Source organism: Solea solea, chromosome 11 (genome assembly GCF_958295425.1).
Source record: "Solea solea chromosome 11, fSolSol10.1, whole genome shotgun sequence".
Taxonomy (NCBI): Eukaryota; Metazoa; Chordata; class Actinopteri; order Pleuronectiformes; family Soleidae; genus Solea; species Solea solea.
The window spans coordinates 25,387,760-25,406,664 of record NC_081144.1 but is presented as its reverse complement, the minus strand read 5'-3'; the positions used below and the strand labels follow the sequence as shown (position 1 = coordinate 25,406,664).

At 37.7% G+C, this 18,905-nt stretch overlaps 3 protein-coding genes across 3 annotated transcripts; all 3 read left to right on the top strand.

Moving 5' to 3' along the window:
* Nucleotides 1-596: 596 nt before the first annotated feature.
* LOC131468111 (galactose-specific lectin nattectin-like) lies at nt 597-6,447 on the top strand. Its single transcript, XM_058642006.1, has 5 exons — nt 597-677; nt 1,117-1,257; nt 5,036-5,170; nt 5,243-5,363; nt 5,674-6,447. The coding sequence occupies exons 3-5, from the start codon at nt 5,045-5,047 to the stop codon at nt 5,742-5,744; spliced, it is 318 nt and encodes a 105-aa protein (XP_058497989.1). The 5' UTR covers nt 597-677; nt 1,117-1,257; nt 5,036-5,044; the 3' UTR covers nt 5,745-6,447.
* A 3,633-nt stretch (nt 6,448-10,080) lies between these two features.
* On the top strand, nt 10,081-11,202 carry LOC131468110 (galactose-specific lectin nattectin-like). The gene is made up of 3 exons (XM_058642004.1): nt 10,081-10,212; nt 10,285-10,405; nt 10,716-11,202. The coding sequence occupies exons 1-3, from the start codon at nt 10,087-10,089 to the stop codon at nt 10,784-10,786; spliced, it is 318 nt and encodes a 105-aa protein (XP_058497987.1). The 5' UTR covers nt 10,081-10,086; the 3' UTR covers nt 10,787-11,202.
* Nucleotides 11,203-12,376: 1,174 nt separating this feature from the next.
* Nucleotides 12,377-18,522, top strand: LOC131468109 (galactose-specific lectin nattectin-like). Its single transcript, XM_058642003.1, has 6 exons — nt 12,377-12,427; nt 12,787-12,873; nt 13,086-13,226; nt 17,398-17,532; nt 17,605-17,725; nt 18,036-18,522. Exons 2-6 carry the CDS (start codon nt 12,787-12,789, stop codon nt 18,104-18,106), a joined length of 555 nt encoding a protein of 184 aa, XP_058497986.1. The 5' UTR covers nt 12,377-12,427; the 3' UTR covers nt 18,107-18,522.
* The last annotated feature ends 383 nt before the right edge of the window (nt 18,523-18,905 follow it).

Here is an 18,905-nt window from a genome sequence, read left to right as displayed (position 1 = left end):
AATTCAGATTTGTCACTGTGGGTCTTTTCATAACTTACCAACCGTTTTTCACGCATGACATGAGCGGCTCTACTGCAAACTCTAGTGCAGATATGAATCATTATCAAAAGGCTCCATTTGGGGCCATACACTTTTTTGACTTTTGAATAACTTTGGAACTTTGGGGAAAAAAAATATTATTTTTAGATTCATTCAACCGTTTTATTTAACGTTCACAAGGTCGTACACTGTAAGAGATCCAACAAAAATTTTGTTAAATCAACTTTCACTGAAAATATATGAATAAATCTTTTCCTGGTTAATTTAAATCTTGTTTTAATTTGTAGATTTTAAAACTTTTAAACATGAACAACTGAAAATATAAATTTGAAAACATGCTCATGGGCATTTTTATGTTTAACATTCGTTATTGGCTCGGTCTATTTTGTACTGTCGTGGCAAAGCCTGATCAAAGCGTGTGGCTCAGTTTTGATAAATATTTGAGTATTTAAAGAGTATTTAAAGAAAATTGTCAGTAAGTTCTGAACAAGTCTTTAATTCAACAATGTCCCGTGATGGGAGGAAGACACGTGACGTGACAGTCCGAGCTATTGAGAAGGTTTATAAACACCAGGTTTCTCTCTCTCTCTGTCTGAGATTCCACGTCTTGCTGCTGCCTCAGCTGATCATCACAACTGGTAAGTGTTTGGGGCCCAAAGTGGAGCCTTGGGGAATGCCACGATTTATTTTATAATATTTTTAGAAAAATATTTTTGTTTTTTGTTGATGCCTATAAAAAAAATTATTTTTAGGACAAGATTTGAGGGAGTTAACGCTGTATCAACGTCTGATGTTGAATCACACGTTTAAAAATTGTACCAGTTTAAAAGACCATCAGCTTCTCGGCATATTAAAGTTTTGTAAAAAAGGTAAAATGTTTATCGGTGTTTGTCAAACTCTGGAAATGATGTTTCTCAAATGTCTTGTTTAAATATAATAACTTAACCAAATTCATTGATTATCCAAACAAAATATGTTATTATGATAATTAATCTAGTCGTAGATTAATCTTTGCAGTCATATCTAAAGTATATGTACATAATTAATGTGCTCATGAATGTTTCCTTGTGTTCACAGGGGTTCAAAGGTCGACGATGTGTTTCATCGTCAACGAAACGAGGTTGTGTGAAGAGTGACAGCTGCCCTGATGGTTGGCTTCAGTTCAGCTATAAGTGCTTCATCTACTACAGCGACCACAGAGTGTGGGACGAAGCCGAGGTATTTTAATCCAGATTTTTATTCCTTCATTTTCACTTTTGGAGTTTTTGGTCTTTTCTCTTTAACTTTAACTTCTCTAAACTCCTGTCATCCACACACGTGATGTGTGATAAAAATTAAATGTTAATTTACTTAAAAACATATTTACATTTTTTTTTAAAGTGAGGACATTTTCAAAAAGTGGGGACGTTTTTCCAAAAAAAGAGGACATTTTAAAAAAGTGTGGACATTTTCAAAAAGTGGGGACATTTTTTAAAAAAAAGGTGAGGATATTTTCAAAAAGTGAGTACATTTTTAAAAAAGTCAGGACATTTTCAAAAAGTGAGTACATTTTTAAAAAAGTCAGGACATTTTCAAAAAGTGGGGACATTTTTAAAAAAGTCAGGATATTTTCAAAAAGTGGGGACATTTAAAAAATGTGGATATTATTGAAAAAGTGAGGACTTTTCTAAAACATGGGGACATTTTAAAATAGTAAGGACATTTCCACCACTGAATAAGGTCACATGACTTAACTGAAAAGTTCACAAAATTCTGCTAATTTGTTTGGGTGCCCAAAGAAAAATCTCCTGGAACCCATCTGTGGGTCCCAGGCCAGAGTTTGGGAACCACTGATTTAACGGTTTCTGTTGATTCTCTTTGTTTCTGTTGATTCTCTTTGTTTCTGTTGATTCATTGTGTCTCTGTTTTTCACTTTGTTTCACTGTGTTTCAGTTGATTCACTGTGTCTGTTGATTCTATTTGTTTCACTGTGTTTCTGTGGTTTCACTGTGTTTCTGTTTCACTGTGTTTCTGTTGTTTCACTTTGTTTCACTGTGTCTCTGTTGTTTCACTGTGTTTCTGTTGTTTCACTTTGTTTCACTGTGTCTCTGTTGATAAACTGTGTTTCTGTTGTTTCACTGCGTTTCTGTTGTTTCACTGTGTCTCTGTTGTTTCACTGTGTTTCTGTTGTTTCACTGTGTTTCTGTTGTTTCACTTTGTTTCACTGTGTTTCTGTTGTTTCACTGTTTCTGTTGTTTCACTATGTCTCTGTTGTTTCACTTTGTTTCACTGTGTTTCTGTTGTTTCACTGTTTCTGTTGTTTCACTGTGTCTTGTTTCACTGTGTCTCTGTTGTTTCACTGTGTCTCTGTTGATAAACTGTGTTTCTGTTGTTTCACTTTGTTTCACTGTGTCTCTGTTGTTTCACTGTGTCTGTTGTTTCACTTTGTTTCACTGTGTCTCTGTTGATAAACTGTGTTTCTGTTGTTTCACTTTGTTTCTGTTGTTTCACTGTGTCTCTGTTGTTTCACTGTGTCTGTTGTTTCACTTTGTTTCACTGTGTCTCTGTTGTTTCACTTTGTTTCTGTTGCTTCACTTTGTTTCTGTTCTTTCACTGTCTCTGTTGTTTTACTTTGTTTCACTGTTTCTGTTTCACTGTGTTTCTGTTTCACTGTGTTTCTGTTGTTTCACTTTGTTTCACTGTGTCTCTGTTGTTTCACTGTGTTTCTGTTGTTTCACTGTGTCTCTGTTGTTTCACTTTGTTTCACTTTGTTTCACTGTGTTTCTGTTGTTTCACTGTGTCTCTGTTGTTTCACTTTGTTTCACTTTGTTTCACTGTGTTTCTGTTGTTTCACTGTTTCTGTTGTTTCACTGTGTTTCTGTTGTTTCACTGTGTCTCTGTTGTTTCACTGTGTCTCTGTTGTTTCACTTTGTTTCACTGTGTTTCTGTTGTTTCACTTTGTTTCACTGTGTCTCTGTTGATAAACTGTGTTTCTGTTGTTTCACTTTGTTTCACTTTGTTTCACTGTGTTTTTTGTTTCACTGTGTCTCTGTTGTTTCACTTTGTTTCACTGTGTGTCTGTTGTTTCACTGTTTCTGTTGTTTCACTGTGTTTCTGTTGTTTCACTGTGTCTCTGTTGTTTCACTGTGTTTCTGTTGTTTCACTGTGTTTCTGTTGTTTCACTGTGTCTCTGTTGTTTCACTTTGTTTCACTGTGTTTCTGTTGTTTCAATGTGTTTCTGTTGTTTCACTGTGTCTCTGTTGTTTCACTTTGTTTCACTGTGTTTCTGTTGTTTCACTGTGTCTTGTTTCACTGTGTCTCTGTTGTTTCACTGTGTCTCTGTTGTTTCACTTTGTTTCACTGTGTCTCTGTTGTTTCACTGTGTTTCTGTTGTTTCACTTTGTTTCACTGTGTCTCTGTTGATAAACTGTGTTTCTGTTGTTTCACTTTGTTTCTGTTGTTTCACTGTGTTTCACTGTGTCTCTGTTGTTTCACTGTGTTTCTGTTGTTTCACTGTGTCTCTGTTGATAAACTGTGTTTCTGTTGTTTCACTGCGTCTCTGTTGTTTCACTGTGTTTCTGTTTCACTGTGTCTCTGTTGTTTCACTTTGTTTCACTTTGTTTCACTTTGTTTCACTGTGTTTCTGTTGTTTCACTGTGTCTCTGTTGTTTCACTTTGTTTCACTGTGTTTCTGTTGTTTCACTGTTTCTGTTGTTTCACTGTGTTTCTGTTGTTTCACTGTGTCTCTGTTGTTTCACTGTGTCTCTGTTGTTTCACTTTGTTTCACTGTGTTTCTGTTGTTTCACTTTGTTTCTGTTGTTTCACTGTGTCTCTGTTGTTTCACTGTGTTTCTGTTGTTTCACTGTTTCTGTTGATAAACTGTGTTTCTGTTGTTTCACTGTGTTTCTGTTGTTTCACTGTGTCTCTGTTGTTTCACTGTGTTTCTGTTGTTTCACTTTGTTTCACTGTGTCTCTGTTGTTTCACTGTGTTTCACTGTGTTTCTGTTGTTTCACTGTTTCTGTTGTTTCACTGTGTCTTGTTTCACTGTGTCTCTGTTGTTTCACTGTGTCTCAGTTGTTTCACTGCGTCTCTGTTGTTTCACTTTGTTTCACTGTGTCTCTGTTGTTTCACTGTGTTTCTGTTGTTTCACTTTGTTTCACTGTGTCTCTGTTGATAAACTGTGTTTCTGTTGTTTCACTTTGTTTCTGTTGTTTCACTGTGTCTCTGTTGTTTCACTGTGTTTCTGTTGTTTCACTGTGTCTCTGTTGATAAACTGTGTTTCTGTTTCACTGTGTTTCTGTTGTTTCACTGTGTTTCTGTTGTTTCACTGTGTCTCTGTTGTTTCACTGTGTCTGTTGTTTCACTTTGTTTCACTGTGTCTCTGTTGTTTCACTTTGTTTCTGTTGCTTCACTTTGTTTCTGTTGTTTCACTGTCTCTGTTGTTTCACTTTGTTTCACTGTTTCCGTTGTTTCACTGTGTTTCTGTTGTTTCACTTTGTTTCACTGTGTCTCTGTTGTTTCACTGTGTTTCACTTTGTTTCTGTTGCTTCACTTTGTTTCTGTTGTTTCACTGTCTCTGTTGTGCCACTTTGTTTCACTGTGTTTCTGTTGTTTCACTGTGTTTCTGTTTCACTGTGTCTCTGTTTTTCACTTTGTTTCACTGTGTTTCAGTTGATTCACTGTGTCTGTTGATTCTATTTGTTTCACTGTGTTTCTGTTTCACTGTGTCTCTGTTGTTTCACTGTGTTTCTGTTGTTTCACTGTTTCTGTTGTTTCACTGTGTCTCTGTTGTTTCACTGTGTCTCTGTTGTTTCACTTTGTTTCACTGTGTTTCTGTTGTTTCACTGTTTCTGTTGTTTCACTGTGTTTCTGTAGTTTCACTGTGTCTCTGTTGTTTCACTTTGTTTCACTGTGTTTCTGTTGTTTCACTGTTTCTCTGTTGTTTTACTTTGTTTCACTGTGTCTCTGTTATTTCACCGTGTCTCTGTTGTTGTTTCTGTTGTTTTTGTCGATCAGAGCTTCTGCATGGACATCGGTGGAAATCTGGCCAAAGTTGAAGACATTGCAGAAGTAACTTTCCTCAACTCTCACCTGAAAGAGGCCACAAAAGAAGTGAAGAGAGTTTGGATCGGAGGCCACGACAAGTTCCTTGTGAGTGGAAAATAATTCCATCGCTGGTAAAACTCTGAGGACACTCATCGTCTTTTGTCTTTCTTCTTACAGGAGGGACAGTGGATGTGGACGGATGGTTCCGCAGGTCCTGCGATGGGGTGGAAGCTGTGGAGTCCAGGTCAGCCCAGCGACAGCAGCAGAGCAGAACACTGCATGGAGATGAACTACTTAGGTAAACAGGGATATTATGGGATGTCATGTCTATGAGAGTTGTCACCATTCCCCAAATCCTGCATTCCAGACTAGTGTAGTCCAAGATCAGTGGACAGGATTAACCAGGACAGAAAGCAAGGACATTTTTAAAAAGTGAAAAAATGATTGACATGAGACTTTGAGATTTTGGATATGGTCGTGTGATCTGCGATCTGTTTCTCAGAATTCAGGCTGTTTTATTTTATTTATTTTAAATGTTTGACATGTGGTCCTAATCCTCTTCCGTAAATACAACAAAAACAAGTGTCTTGTTATCTTTTTAACTGTAGGGGGCATGAACGATGACAAGTGCCATGAAAAGAAACCCTTCATTTGCTCCCGGCCTACAAGACCTTTTTAACGTCCTCAGAGAAGTCACGTCCTCTGGTGTCAACGTCTCCAGGATCTTTTCAACAATTGTGAAGACTATTTGGCAGCCAGCTTCTGTGTGGGTGTATGGAATGGTGCATTATTTGGCAGTTTCTGTGTGGGTGTCTGAAATGGCTCATTATTTGAGTTCCAACATTACATTAAACACAAGATTCAACATTATGACTTAAAAAACATGTATAAAGCTTTTAATTCACACAAATTAATCTGAAATTTCAATTTTGATGAAGCTATTGCTAAAACAGATTTTAACCAACTTAACGGATAAAATGTAATCGAACGAAAGATTTCCAAAGCCGAAGTGACCAAATCAGACATTTGAACCTAGGGATGGAGGCAGAAGTGGATCAACAACTCCTGTGTGTGTGTGATGTTAAAATCACTGATTTTCTCTATGGACTTTGGTGTGGGAGAGTGAGTGGTTTACAAACTTCAGTTTCCTGTTGGGAAAAGTCTGTGTAACAGTGAGATAAAGACGTGAACACCGTGTCCGAACTTCATAAAACTCTCACTTTGTGTTAACACAAATGTTTGCATGCTGCTAAAGTTTGAAAATAACAATATAAACAAGCTCTTAACCAGCCACAGCACAACTTTAACTCCAAAAACATTAGAATATTTAAGTTATTTTCCACACTGAACAGAACAGAGACAAACAAAATAATCAATGGGTTTAAAATAAAGGCTTTTTTGTTAGTTTTTATTATTTGGTGTCCTCAGAAATTCAGCTGCTTCAGTTGTGACTCACCGTTTCATAAAAGTGTCTTGACGTTGTCAGACACTGCCCTCTAATGGATATGACTGAGTATTACACCAGTGTCACACTCGACTCAAGGACATCCATCATTAGAAGAGTGAAGAGTCAACAACAATTTAGATGAAAGATTATAATAATTTGGGTGTTTCTTTGCTCGGAAAAACTAAAATATCTTTGGTTCTTTTGAAGACGTTTGGGACACAACAGTTGCTTTTTTCACCTGTTTCTTCTTCTGTTCTGAATAAAATAATAATTAGTGGCAGTTTTTCCTTAAAGGAGCAGTCAGTGAAAACAGAGTTGGAGGCAGTAGTCATGTCCATTTACTGTCATCGCAGATACTTTGATACAAACAAACCACAGTCAGAGATTAAACACAAACATTTGTCCTTCACCTGAATTAAAAACACAAACACTGTAAGTAATAAGCTACTGCACTATTTTGTTGTTTTATTTTTTTTTACAGTATTATTATGGTAGTGCACTGAGCTCTGCTGTTACTGACGTTGGCACATTGAAACCCACACGGCAACAAACAGATGACATAAAAGACTTAAAAAAATATGACGAGACGAGATGCCAAAGATCCGCTACTCGCTCCGACGTTCACTCGACTCTGAACTGAATTTTCACGTGTGAATAACAGGTTAGTGAGGAGCAGGAGGTTCTCCAGATAATTAAAGTCTTATGTTAAGTTGTGAAAGTTGCAGTGAGACGGATTTAAAAATGACAGAAGCTTCAAAATGGTTTTACTTCTCGGTGATTGAACCATGAGATCTGCTGCAATAACCATTGACACGTCTTTATCTCACTGTCAGACAGACTTTTCCACCAGGAAACTGAAGTTTGTAAACCACTCGCTCTCCCACACCAAAGTCCATGGAGAAAATCAGTGACACAGGAGCTGCTGGTCCTCTGCTGCCTCGTGTGGTCACTTTGTAAATCCAAATGTAGGATTTTAGCTCCTGTGTGTGATGTTAAAATCACTGCTTTTCTCTATGGACTTTGGTGTGGGAGAGTGAGTGGTTTACAAACAAGTCTGTCGTACAGTGAGATAAAGACGTGAACGTGTTCTTAAGACATCGTAGACTTCATCGTAGACTAAAATTTCATCGGTGGAGTGACACGTGTCCTCTGACACACATCGCGATTCAAAAAGAAAAAAACCTTTAACTTTACCTTTATTAAGTATCTATGAAGTCTCCAACCAATCACCACCTGGTTCTAATATTTTCTCGTACACGTTTACATTTCAGTTTAGATCAAAATATTATTTTTAAAGTTTCTGCGTCAGTTTGGAGACGAACTTTGCGAAAGCACAAAACTACAGAAAAAATAAACATCCGTGCTCACAGACAGAAAAATAAAATCCTCTAAATTCTCTCCCAAAAACAAAGACATGGATATGTAGATCCTTTCAAAACAAACACAAATTAACTCATAAGCAGAATTAGCTAATGACCTGCGTTGAGTGCCGGGACGCGACGCACTCAGACGCTGACGCTCATCCTTTCACCTCAGACAGAGCGACTTTGCATGTTAACGTATTTCTGCAGGTTTTTTGGGCTAAAAACACGAAAATAAATAGGATGAAGCGTCTTCCACTTCCACCACAGGTCCACTAGAGGGCGGTCTTACCCAAAAACAACCTCTGGCTTTGCCGCGTCGTCCTCATCAGGAGCCAGAAGTTGTTTTTGTGAGACAAGACCGCATTCGTCCACATTCTCCTCGTCATCTTCTTCTTCCTCCCTGGCTGCGTTCTTTTTTTTTTTGGCTGGCGACGCGCGGCCGTGTGAGGAGAGAGGATCTCGGACTCTGTCACACGGCGGCGCAGTGTCTGTTCTGAAAGAGCTGCTCGACTACGGACGAGTCCGCCAGCGTGGAGATGTCGCCCAGCTCGTGCTCGTCACAGGCGATTTTGCGTAGAACCCTTCGCATGATCTTACCTGCGGGGGGCGCATGTAGAGGTAAAGGTTGAGTACGTCAGTTTTAGTCATTGACAAACATTTTCCTTCATAGTTTTCGTTAACAAAATGATCACTGTTCGACGGGGACATTTTACGATCTGGCAGTATATACAGTCTCACCAACATGGATGCTACAGCACAACAAATGATGGCGCTATTTACCAATTTAAATGCAAGTTTTTGCTGAAAATGTGCGTAAAGCAACAACATTTTGTCCTGATAATACGGAGAAGAACGCACGACCACAGCGTGTCGAGATTAGAGGAGCAGCTACAAGATACATTCAAGGAACCTTGTAAATTTTTAAATTTCCGAAAACTTGCAAAATGCTTTCTGCTGCTGCCACCTTCGGGGTAGTAGATGAACTACAATGGACCGAATGCACGAAGCTAAAATATAATCCAGCTCCATGATTTCCAGGTCGGTTGTGGCAAAGGGGAAATTTGGGATTAAAACTTGCGATATCGTTTAAAAACATTGATGTAGGATTCAACAGCGCAGACTCGCAAAATTTCCCTAAAGTTTTTCATTAGTTTTAATCACCAATGTTACCTTACAACATCCTTAGTGACAACTGAGTGGAAGTTAAGGAGCGACAAATCATTAATCAAATGATTTTTTGGTGTGTTTTAAAATGGCGGATGAGCCAAACCGGATTTCCACATTTGATTTGGTTCACGTATCTGAGTCAACAAATTCTCACAGTTGACGTCAAAAGCTCCTCATTAGTCGCATCATCATAGTTTACGTCTATAACACTTACTGTAGGTGCACTTTGTTTCAGTCGTTTCACTGTGTTTCTGTTGTTTGACTTTGTTTCACTGTGTCTCTGTTGTTTCACTGTGTTTCTGTTGTTTCACTTTGTTTCACTGTGTCTGTTGTTTCACTGTCTGTTGTTTCACTTTGTTTCACTGTGTCTATGTTGTTTCACTGTGTCTCTGTTGTTTCACTTTGTTTCTGTTGTTTCACTGTCTCTGTTGTTTCACTTTGTTTCACTGTGTCTCTGTTGATAAACTGTGTTTCTGTTGTTTCACTTTGTTTCACTGTGTTTGTTGTTTCACTGTGTCTGTTGTTTCACTTTGTTTCACTGTGTTTCTGTTGTTTCACTGTGTCTCTGTTGTTTCACTTTGTTTCACTGTGTCTCTGTTGTTTCACTGTTTCTGTTGTTTCACTGTGTTTCTGTTGTTTCACTGTGTCTCTGTTGTTTCACTTTGTTTCACTGTGTTTCTGTTGTTTCACTGTGTTTCTGTTGTTTCACTGTGTCTCTGTTGTTTCACTGTGTCTCTGTTGTTTCACTGTGTTTCTGTTGTTTCACTTTGTTTCACTGTGTCTCTGTTGATAAACTGTGTTTCTGTTGTTTCACTTTGTTTCACTGTGTTTCTGTTGTTTCACTGTGTCTCTGTTGTTTCACTGTGTTTCTGTTGTTTCACTTTGTTTCACTGTCTCTCTGTTGTTTCACTGTGTTTCTGTTGTTTCACTTTGTTTCACTGTGTCTGTTGTTTCACTTCGTTTCACTTTGTTTCACTGTGTTTCTGTTGTTTCACTGTTTTTCTGTTGTTGTTTCTGTTGTTTTTGTCGATCAGAGCTTCTGCATGGACATCGGTGGAAATCTGGCCAAAGTTGAAGACATTGCAGAAGTAACTTTCCTCAACTCTCACCTGAAAGAGGCCACAAAAGAAGTGAAGAGAGTTTGGATCGGAGGCCACGACAAGTTCCTTGTGAGTGGAAAATAATTCCATCGCTGGTAAAACTCTGAGGACACTCATCGTCTTTTGTCTTTCTTCTTACAGGAGGGACAGTGGATGTGGACGGATGGTTCCGCAGGTCCTGCGATGGGGTGGAAGCTGTGGAGTCCAGGTCAGCCCAGCGACAGCAGCGGAGCAGAACACTGCATGGAGATGAACTACTCAGGTAAACAGGGATATTATGGGATGTCATGTCTATGAGAGTTGTCACCATTCCCCAAATCCTCCATTCCAGACTAGTGTAGTCCAAGATCAGTGGACAGGATTAACCAGGACAGAAAGCAAGGACATTTTTAAAAAGTGAAAAAATGATTGACATGAGACTTTGAGATTTTGGATATGGTCGTGTGATCTGCGATGTGTTTCTCAGAATTCAGGCTGTTTTATTTTATTTATTTTAAATGTTTGACATGTGGTCCTAATCCTCTTCCGTAAATACAACAAAAACAAGTGTCTTGTTATCTTTTTAACTGTAGGGGGCATAAACGATGACAAGTGCCATGAAAGGAAACCCTTCATTTGCTCCCGGCCTACAAGACCTTTATAACTTCCTCAGAGAAGTCACGTCCTCTGGTGTCAACGTCTCCAGGATCTTTTCAACAATTGTGAAGACTATTTGGCAGCCAGCTTCTGTGTGGGTGTATGGAATGGTGCATTATTTGGCAGTTTCTGTGTGGGTGTCTGAAATGGCTCATTATTTGGCAGTCTGTCTGATCAGTATGTGAATATTATATCTATATTGTGACATGATTAAGTTTAACTACTAGTAATTACCAGTTTGTCAGATTGTTTCAGCTTCTTAAATGTGAATATTTCCTGGTTTATTTTGCTCCACAGAACAAAGAAATCATTAAAACAATCATTTATGCACCAAACAACACTTGATTCATCGAGAAAGCAATCGACTTAAAATATTGTAAAGCACTTCATGTGAAATAAATAATATTATTTACTACTTCAAAATCTATTGAATCCTGGGAGTGAATTCAACCAAATGCCGTGAATAAGGTTTTACAGTGTAAAGTGTGATGAAACTCACCAGAGCGAGGTTCTGTGCATGGAGATGTAAACGTGACGAGTGTCAGCCTCTGGATGTTGTTTGAGCTGAAACATCGCAGGTTGAACTTCACGTGTCCACAGACTTCACAGGAAAAACACACAAGCAAACAGACGGCAGCAGGACACAACATACAACATCCTGGAGGAGACACGATATACACAAACTAAACATTGGACTGAAAACAGAGTTCCAACATTACATTAAACACAAGATTCAACATTATGACTTAAAAAACATGTATAAAGCTTTTAATTCACACAAATTAATCTGAAATTTCAATTTTGATGAAGCTATTGCTAAAACAGATTTTAACCAACTTAACGGATAAAATGTAATCGAACGAAAGATTTCCAAAGCCGAAGTGACCGAATCAGACATTTGAACCTAGGGATGGAGGCAGAAGTGGATCAACAACAAAGCAAAAACAAATTATTTTATTTTGCGTAGTTAAAATTCAGATTTGTCACTGTGGGTCTTTTCATAACTTACCAACCGTTTTTCACGCACGACATGAGCGGCTCTACTGCAAACTCTAGTCCGATATGAATCATTATCAAAAGGCTCCATTTGGGGCCATACACTTTTTTGACTTTTGAAAAACTTTGGAACTTTGGGGAAAAAAAATATTATTTTTAGATTCATTCAACCGTTTTATTCAACGTTCACAAGGTCGTACACTGTAAGAGATCCAACAAAAATTTTGTTAAATCAACTTTCACTGAAAATATATGAATAAATCTTTTCCTGGTTAATTTAAATCTTGTTTTAATTTGTAGATTTTAAAACTTTTAAACATGAACTACTCAAAATATAAATTTGAAAACATGCTCATGGGCATTTTTATGTTTAACATTCGCTATTGGCTCGGTCTATTTTGTACTGTCGTGGCAAAGCCTGATCAAAGCGTGTGGCTCAGTTTTGATAAATATTTGAGTATTTAAAGAGTATTTGAAGAAAACTGTCAGTAAGTTCTGAACAAGTCTTTAATTCAACAATGTCCCGTGATGGGAGGAAGACACGTGACGTGACAGTCCGAGCTATTGAGAAGGTTTATAAACACCAGGTTTCTCTCTCTCTCTGTCTGAGATTCCACGTCTTGCTGCTGCCTCAGCTGATCATCACAACACGGTAAGTGTTTGGGGCCCAAAGTGGAGCCTTGGGGAATGCCACGATTTATTTATAATATTTTTAGAACAATATTTTTGTTTTTTGTTGATGCCTATAAAAAAAATTATTTTTAGGACAAGATTTGAGGGAGTTAACGCTGTATTAACGTCTGATGTTGAATCACACGTTTAAAAATTGTACCAGTTTAAAAGACCATCAGCTTCTCGGCATATTAAAGGTTTGTAAAAAAGGCCTAAAATGGAGCCTTGTGGAACACCGCAATTTCATTTGTAACTTTAAGATTAACATTGAACGACAAAAAAAGCCTCTTCATCATTCATACATTGTTTTGTTTTGACTCACGACCTCTTCCTCCATAGATGCCGTGGACTCATTTGCTCGCCCTCCTCTGTTTGGCCAGTGGAATCACATTTTCTCCATCAGTTGCTGGGAAGATAAAAAAAAAAGTCAGAAAAATGTTTATCGGTGTTTGTCAAACTCTGGAAATGATGTTTCTCAAATGTCTTGTTTAAATATAATAACTTAACCGAATTCATTGATTATCCAAACAAAATATGTTATTATGATAATTAATTTAGTCGTAGATTAATCTTTGCAGTCATATCTAAAGTATATGTACATAATTAATGTGCTCATGAATGTTTCCTTGTGTTCACAGGGGTTAAAAGGTCGACGATGTGTTTCATCGTCAACGAAACGAGGTTGTGTGAAGAGTGACAGCTGCCCTGATGGTTGGCTTCAGTTCAGCAATAAGTGCTTCATCTACTACAGCGACCACAGAGAGTGGGGCGAAGCCGAGGTATTTTAATCCAGATTTTTATTCCTTCATTTTCACTTTTGGAGTTTTTGGTCTTTTCATTTAATTTTAACTTCTCTAAACTACTGTCATCCACACACGTGATGTGTGATGAAAATTAAATGTTATTTTACTTAAAAACATATTTACATTTTTTTTTAAAGTGAGGACATTTTCAAAAAGTGGGGACGTTTTTCCAAAAAAAGAGGACATTTTCAAAAAGTGTGGACATTTTCAAAAAGTGTGGACATTTTCAAAAAGTGGGGACATTTTTTAAAAAAAAGGTGAGGATATTTTCAAAAAGTGAGTACATTTTTAAAAAAGTCAGGACATTTTCAAAAAGTGGGGACATTTTTAAAAAAGTCAGGACATTTTCAAAAAGTGGGGACATTTTTAAAAAAGTCAGGATATTTTCAAAAAGTGGGGACATTTAAAAAATGTGGATATTTTTGAAAAAGTGAGGACTTTTCTAAAACATGGGGACATTTTAAAATAGTAAGGACATTTCCACCACTGAATAAGGTCACATGACTTAACTGAAAAGTTCACAAAATTCTGCTAATTTGTTTGGGTGCCCAAAGAAAAATCTCCTGGAACCCATCTGTGGGTCCCAGGCCAGAGTTTGGGAACCACTGATTTAATGGTTTCTGTTGATTCTCTTTGTTTCTGTTGATTCTCTTTGTTTCTGTTGATTCATTGTGTCTCTGTTTTTCACTTTGTTTCACTGTGTTTCAGTTGATTCACTGTGTCTGTTGATTCTATTTGTTTCACTGTGTTTCTGTGGTTTCACTGTGTTTCTGTTTCACTGTGTTTCTGTTGTTTCACTTTGTTTCACTGTGTCTCTGTTGTTTCACTGTGTTTCTGTTGTTTCACTTTGTTTCACTGTGTCTCTGTTGATAAACTGTGTTTCTGTTGTTTCACTGCGTTTCTGTTGTTTCACTGTGTCTCTGTTATTTCACTGTGTTTCTGTTGTTTCACTGTGTTTCTGTTGTTTCACTGTGTCTCTGTTGTTTCACTTTGTTTCACTGTGTTTCTGTTGTTTCACTGTTTCTGTTGTTTCACTATGTCTCTGTTGTTTCACTTTGTTTCACTGTGTTTCTGTTGTTTCACTGTTTCTGTTGTTTCACTGTGTCTTGTTTCACTGTGTCTCTGTTGTTTCACTGTGTCTCTGTTGATAAACTGTGTTTCTGTTGTTTCACTTTGTTTCACTGTGTCTCTGTTGTTTCACTGTGTCTGTTGTTTCACTTTGTTTCACTGTGTCTCTGTTGATAAACTGTGTTTCTGTTGTTTCACTTTGTTTCTGTTGTTTCACTGTGTCTCTGTTGTTTCACTGTGTCTGTTGTTTCACTTTGTTTCACTGTGTCTCTGTTGTTTCACTTTGTTTCTGTTGCTTCACTTTGTTTCTGTTGTTTCACTGTCTCTGTTGTTTTACTTTGTTTCACTGTTTCTGTTTCACTGTGTTTCTGTTTCACTGTGTTTCTGTTGTTTCACTTTGTTTCACTGTGTCTCTGTTGTTTCACTTTGTTTCACTGTGTCTCTGTTGTTTCACTGTGTTTCTGTTGTTTCACTGTGTCTCTGTTGTTTCACTTTGTTTCAATTTGTTTCACTGTGTTTCTGTTGTTTCACTGTGTCTCTGTTGTTTCACTTTGTTTCACTGTGTTTCTGTTGTTTCACTGTTTCTGTTGTTTCACTGTGTTTCTGTTGTTTCACTGTGTCTCTGTTGTTTCACTGTGTCTCTGTTGTTTCACTTTGTTTCACTGAGTTTCTGTTGTTTCACTTTGTTTCACTGTGTCTCTGTTGATAAACTGTGTTTCTGTTGTTTCACTTTGTTTCACTTTGTTTCACTGTGTTTTTTGTTTCACTGTGTCTCTGTTGTTTCACTTTGTTTCACTGTGTTTCTGTTGTTTCACTGTTTCTGTTGTTTCACTGTGTTTCTGTTGTTTCACTGTGTCTCTGTTGTTTCACTGTGTTTCTGTTGTTTCACTGTGTTTCTGTTGTTTCACTGTGTCTCTGTTGTTTCACTTTGTTTCACTGTGTTTCTGTTGTTTCAATGTGTTTCTGTTGTTTCACTGTGTCTCTGTTGTTTCACTTTGTTTCACTGTGTTTCTGTTGTTTCACTGTGTCTTGTTTCACTGTGTCTCTGTTGTTTCACTGTGTCTCTGTTGTTTCACTTTGTTTCACTGTGTCTCTGTTGTTTCACTGTGTTTCTGTTGTTTCACTTTGTTTCACTGTGTCTCTGTTGATAAACTGTGTTTCTGTTGTTTCACTTTGTTTCTGTTGTTTCACTGTGTTTCACTGTGTCTCTGTTGTTTCACTGTGTTTCTGTTGTTTCACTGTGTCTCTGTTGATAAACTGTGTTTCTGTTGTTTCACTTTGTTTCACTGTGTTTCTGTTGTTTCACTGTGTCTCTGTTGTTTCACTGTGTTTCTGTTGTTTCACTTTGTTTCACTGTGTCTCTGTTGATAAACTGTGTTTCTGTTGTTTCACTTTGTTTCTGTTGTTTCACTGTGTTTCACTGTGTCTCTGTTGTTTCACTGTGTTTCTGTTGTTTCACTGTGTCTCTGTTGATAAACTGTGTTTCTGTTGTTTCACTTTGTTTCACTGTGTTTCTGTTGTTTCACTGTGTCTCTGTTGTTTCACTGTGTCTGTTGTTTCACTTTGTTTCACTGTGTCTCTGTTGTTTCACTTTGTTTCTGTTGCTTCACTGTGTTTCTGTTGTTTCACTGTCTCTGTTGTTTCACTTTGTTTCACTGTTTCTGTTTCACTGTGTTTCTGTTGTTTCACTGTGTCTCTGTTGTTTCACTGTGTTTCTGTTGTTTCACTGTGTCTCTGTTGTTTCACTGTGTTTCTGTTGTTTCACTGTGTCTCTGTTGTTTTACTTTGTTTCACTGTGTTTCTGTTGTTTCACTGTGTCTCTGTTGTTTTACTTTGTTTCACTGTGTTTCTGTTGTTTCACTGTGTCTCTGTTGTTTCACTTTGTTTCACTGTGTTTCTGTTGTTTCACTTTGTTTCACTGTGTCTCTGTTGTTTCACTGTGTTTCTGTTTCACTGTCTCTGTTTTTCACTTTGTTTCACTGTGTTTCAGTTGATTCACTGTGTCTGTTGATTCTATTTGTTTCACTGTCTTTCTGTTGTTTCACTGTGTTTCTGTTTCACTGTGTCTCTGTTGTTTCACTGTTTCTGTTGTTTCACTGTGTCTCTGTTGTTTCACTGTGTCTCTGTTGTTTCACTTTGTTTCACTGTCTCTGTTGTTTTACTGTGTTTCTGTTGTTTCACTTTGTTTCACTTTGTTTCACTGTGTCTCTGTTGATAAACTGTGTTTCTGTTGTTTCACTTTGTTTCACTGTGTTTCTGTTGTTTCACTGTGTCTCTGTTGTTTCACTGTGTTTCTGTTGTTTCACTTTGTTTCACTGTGTCTCTGTTGTTTCACTGTGTTTCTGTTGTTTCACTGTGTCTCTGTTGTTTCACTGTGTCTGTTGTTTCACTGTGTCTCTGTTGTTTCACTTTGTTTCTGTTGCTTCACTGTGTTTCTGTTGTTTCGCTGTCTCTGTTGTTTCACTTTGTTTCACTGTTTCTGTTTCACTGTGTTTCTGTTTTTTCACTTTGTTTCACTGTGTCTCTGTTGTTTCACTGTGTTCTGTTGTTTCACTGTGTCTCTGTTGTTTCACTTTGTTTCACTGTGTCTCTGTTGATAAACTGTGTTTCTGTTGTTTCACTTTGTTTCTGTTGTTTCACTGTGTTTCACTGTGTCTCTGTTGTTTCACTGTGTTTCTGTTGTTTCACTGTGTCTCTGTTGATAAACTGTGTTTCTGTTGTTTCACTTTGTTTCACTGTGTTTCTGTTGTTTCACTGTGTCTCTGTTGTTTCACTGTGTTTCTGTTGTTTCACTTTGTTTCACTGTGTCTCTGTTGTTTCACTTTGTTTCTGTTGCTTCACTTTGTTTCTGTTGTTTCACTGTGTCTCTGTTGTTTCACTTTGTTTCTGTTGCTTCACTTTGTTTCTGTTGTTTCACTGTTTCTGTTGTTTCACTGTGTCTCTGTTGTTTCACTTCGTTTCACTTTGTTTCACTGTGTTTCTGTTGTTTCACTGTGTCTCTGTTGTTTTACTTTGTTTCACTGTGTCTCTGTTATTTCACCGTGTCTCTGTTGTTGTTTCTGTTGTTTTTGTCGATCAGAGCTTCTGCATGGACATCGGTGGAAATCTGGCCAAAGTTGAAGACATTGCAGAAGTAACTTTCCTCAACTCTCACCTTAAAGAGGTCACAAAAGAAGTGAAGAGAGTTTGGATCGGAGGCCACGACAAGTTCCTTGTGAGTGGAAAATAATTCCATCGCTGGTAAAACTCTGAGGACACTCATCGTCTTTTGTCTTTCTTCTTACAGAAGGGACAGTGGATGTGGACGGATGGTTCTGCAGGTCCTGCGATGGGGTGGAAGCTGTGGAGTCCAGGTCAGCCCAGCGACAGCAGCGGAGCAGAACACTGCATGGAGATGAACTACTTAGGTAAACAGGGATATTATGGGATGTCATGTCTATGAGAGTTGTCACCATTCCCCAAATCCTCCATTCCAGACTAGTGTAGTCCAAGATCAGTGGACAGGATTAACCAGGACAGTAAGCAAGGACATTTTTAAAAAGTGAAAAAATGATTGACATGAGACTTTGAGATTTTGGATATGGTCGTGTGATCTGCGATCTGTTTCTCAGAATTCAGGCTGTTTTATTTTATTTATTTTAAATGTTTGACATGTGGTCCTAATCCTCTTCCGTAAATACAACAAAAACAAGTGTCTTGTTATCTTTTTAACTGTAGGGGGCATGAACGATGACAAGTGCCATGAAAAGAAACCCTTCATTTGCTCCCGGCCTACAAGACCTTTATAACTTCCTCAGAGAAGTCACGTCCTCTGGTGTCAACGTCTCCAGGATCTTTTCAACAATTGTGAAGACTATTTGGCAGCCAGCTTCTGTGTGGGTGTATGGAATGGTGCATTATTTGGCAGTTTCTGTGTGGGTGTCTGAAATGGCTCATTATTTGGCAGTCTGTCTGATCAGTATGTGAATATTATATCTATATTGTGACATGATTAAGTTTAACTACTAGTAATTACCAGTTTGTCAGATTGTTTCAGCTTCTTAAATGTGAATATTTCCTGGTTTATTTTGCTCCACAGAACAAAGAAATCATTAAAACAATCATTTATGCACCAAACAACACTTGATTCATCGAGAAAGCAATCGACTTAAAATATTGTAAAGCACTTCATGTGAAATAAATAATATTATTTACTACTCCAAAATCTATTGAATCCTGGGAGTGAATTCAACCAAATGCCGTGAATAAGGTTTTACAGTGTAAAGTGTGATGAAACTCACCAGAGCGAGGTTCTGTGCATGGAGATGTAAACGTGACGAGTGTCAGCCTCTGGATGTTGTTTGAGCTGAAACATCGCAGGTTGAACTTCACGTGTCCACAGACTTCACAGGAAAAACACACAAGCAAACAGACGGCAGCAGGACACAACATACAACATCCTGGAGGAGACACGATATACACAAACTAAACATTGGACTGAAAACAGAGTTCCAACATTACATTAAACACAAGATTCAACATTATGACTTAAAAAACATGTATAAAGCTTTTAATTCACACAAATTAATCTGAAATTTAAATTTTGAT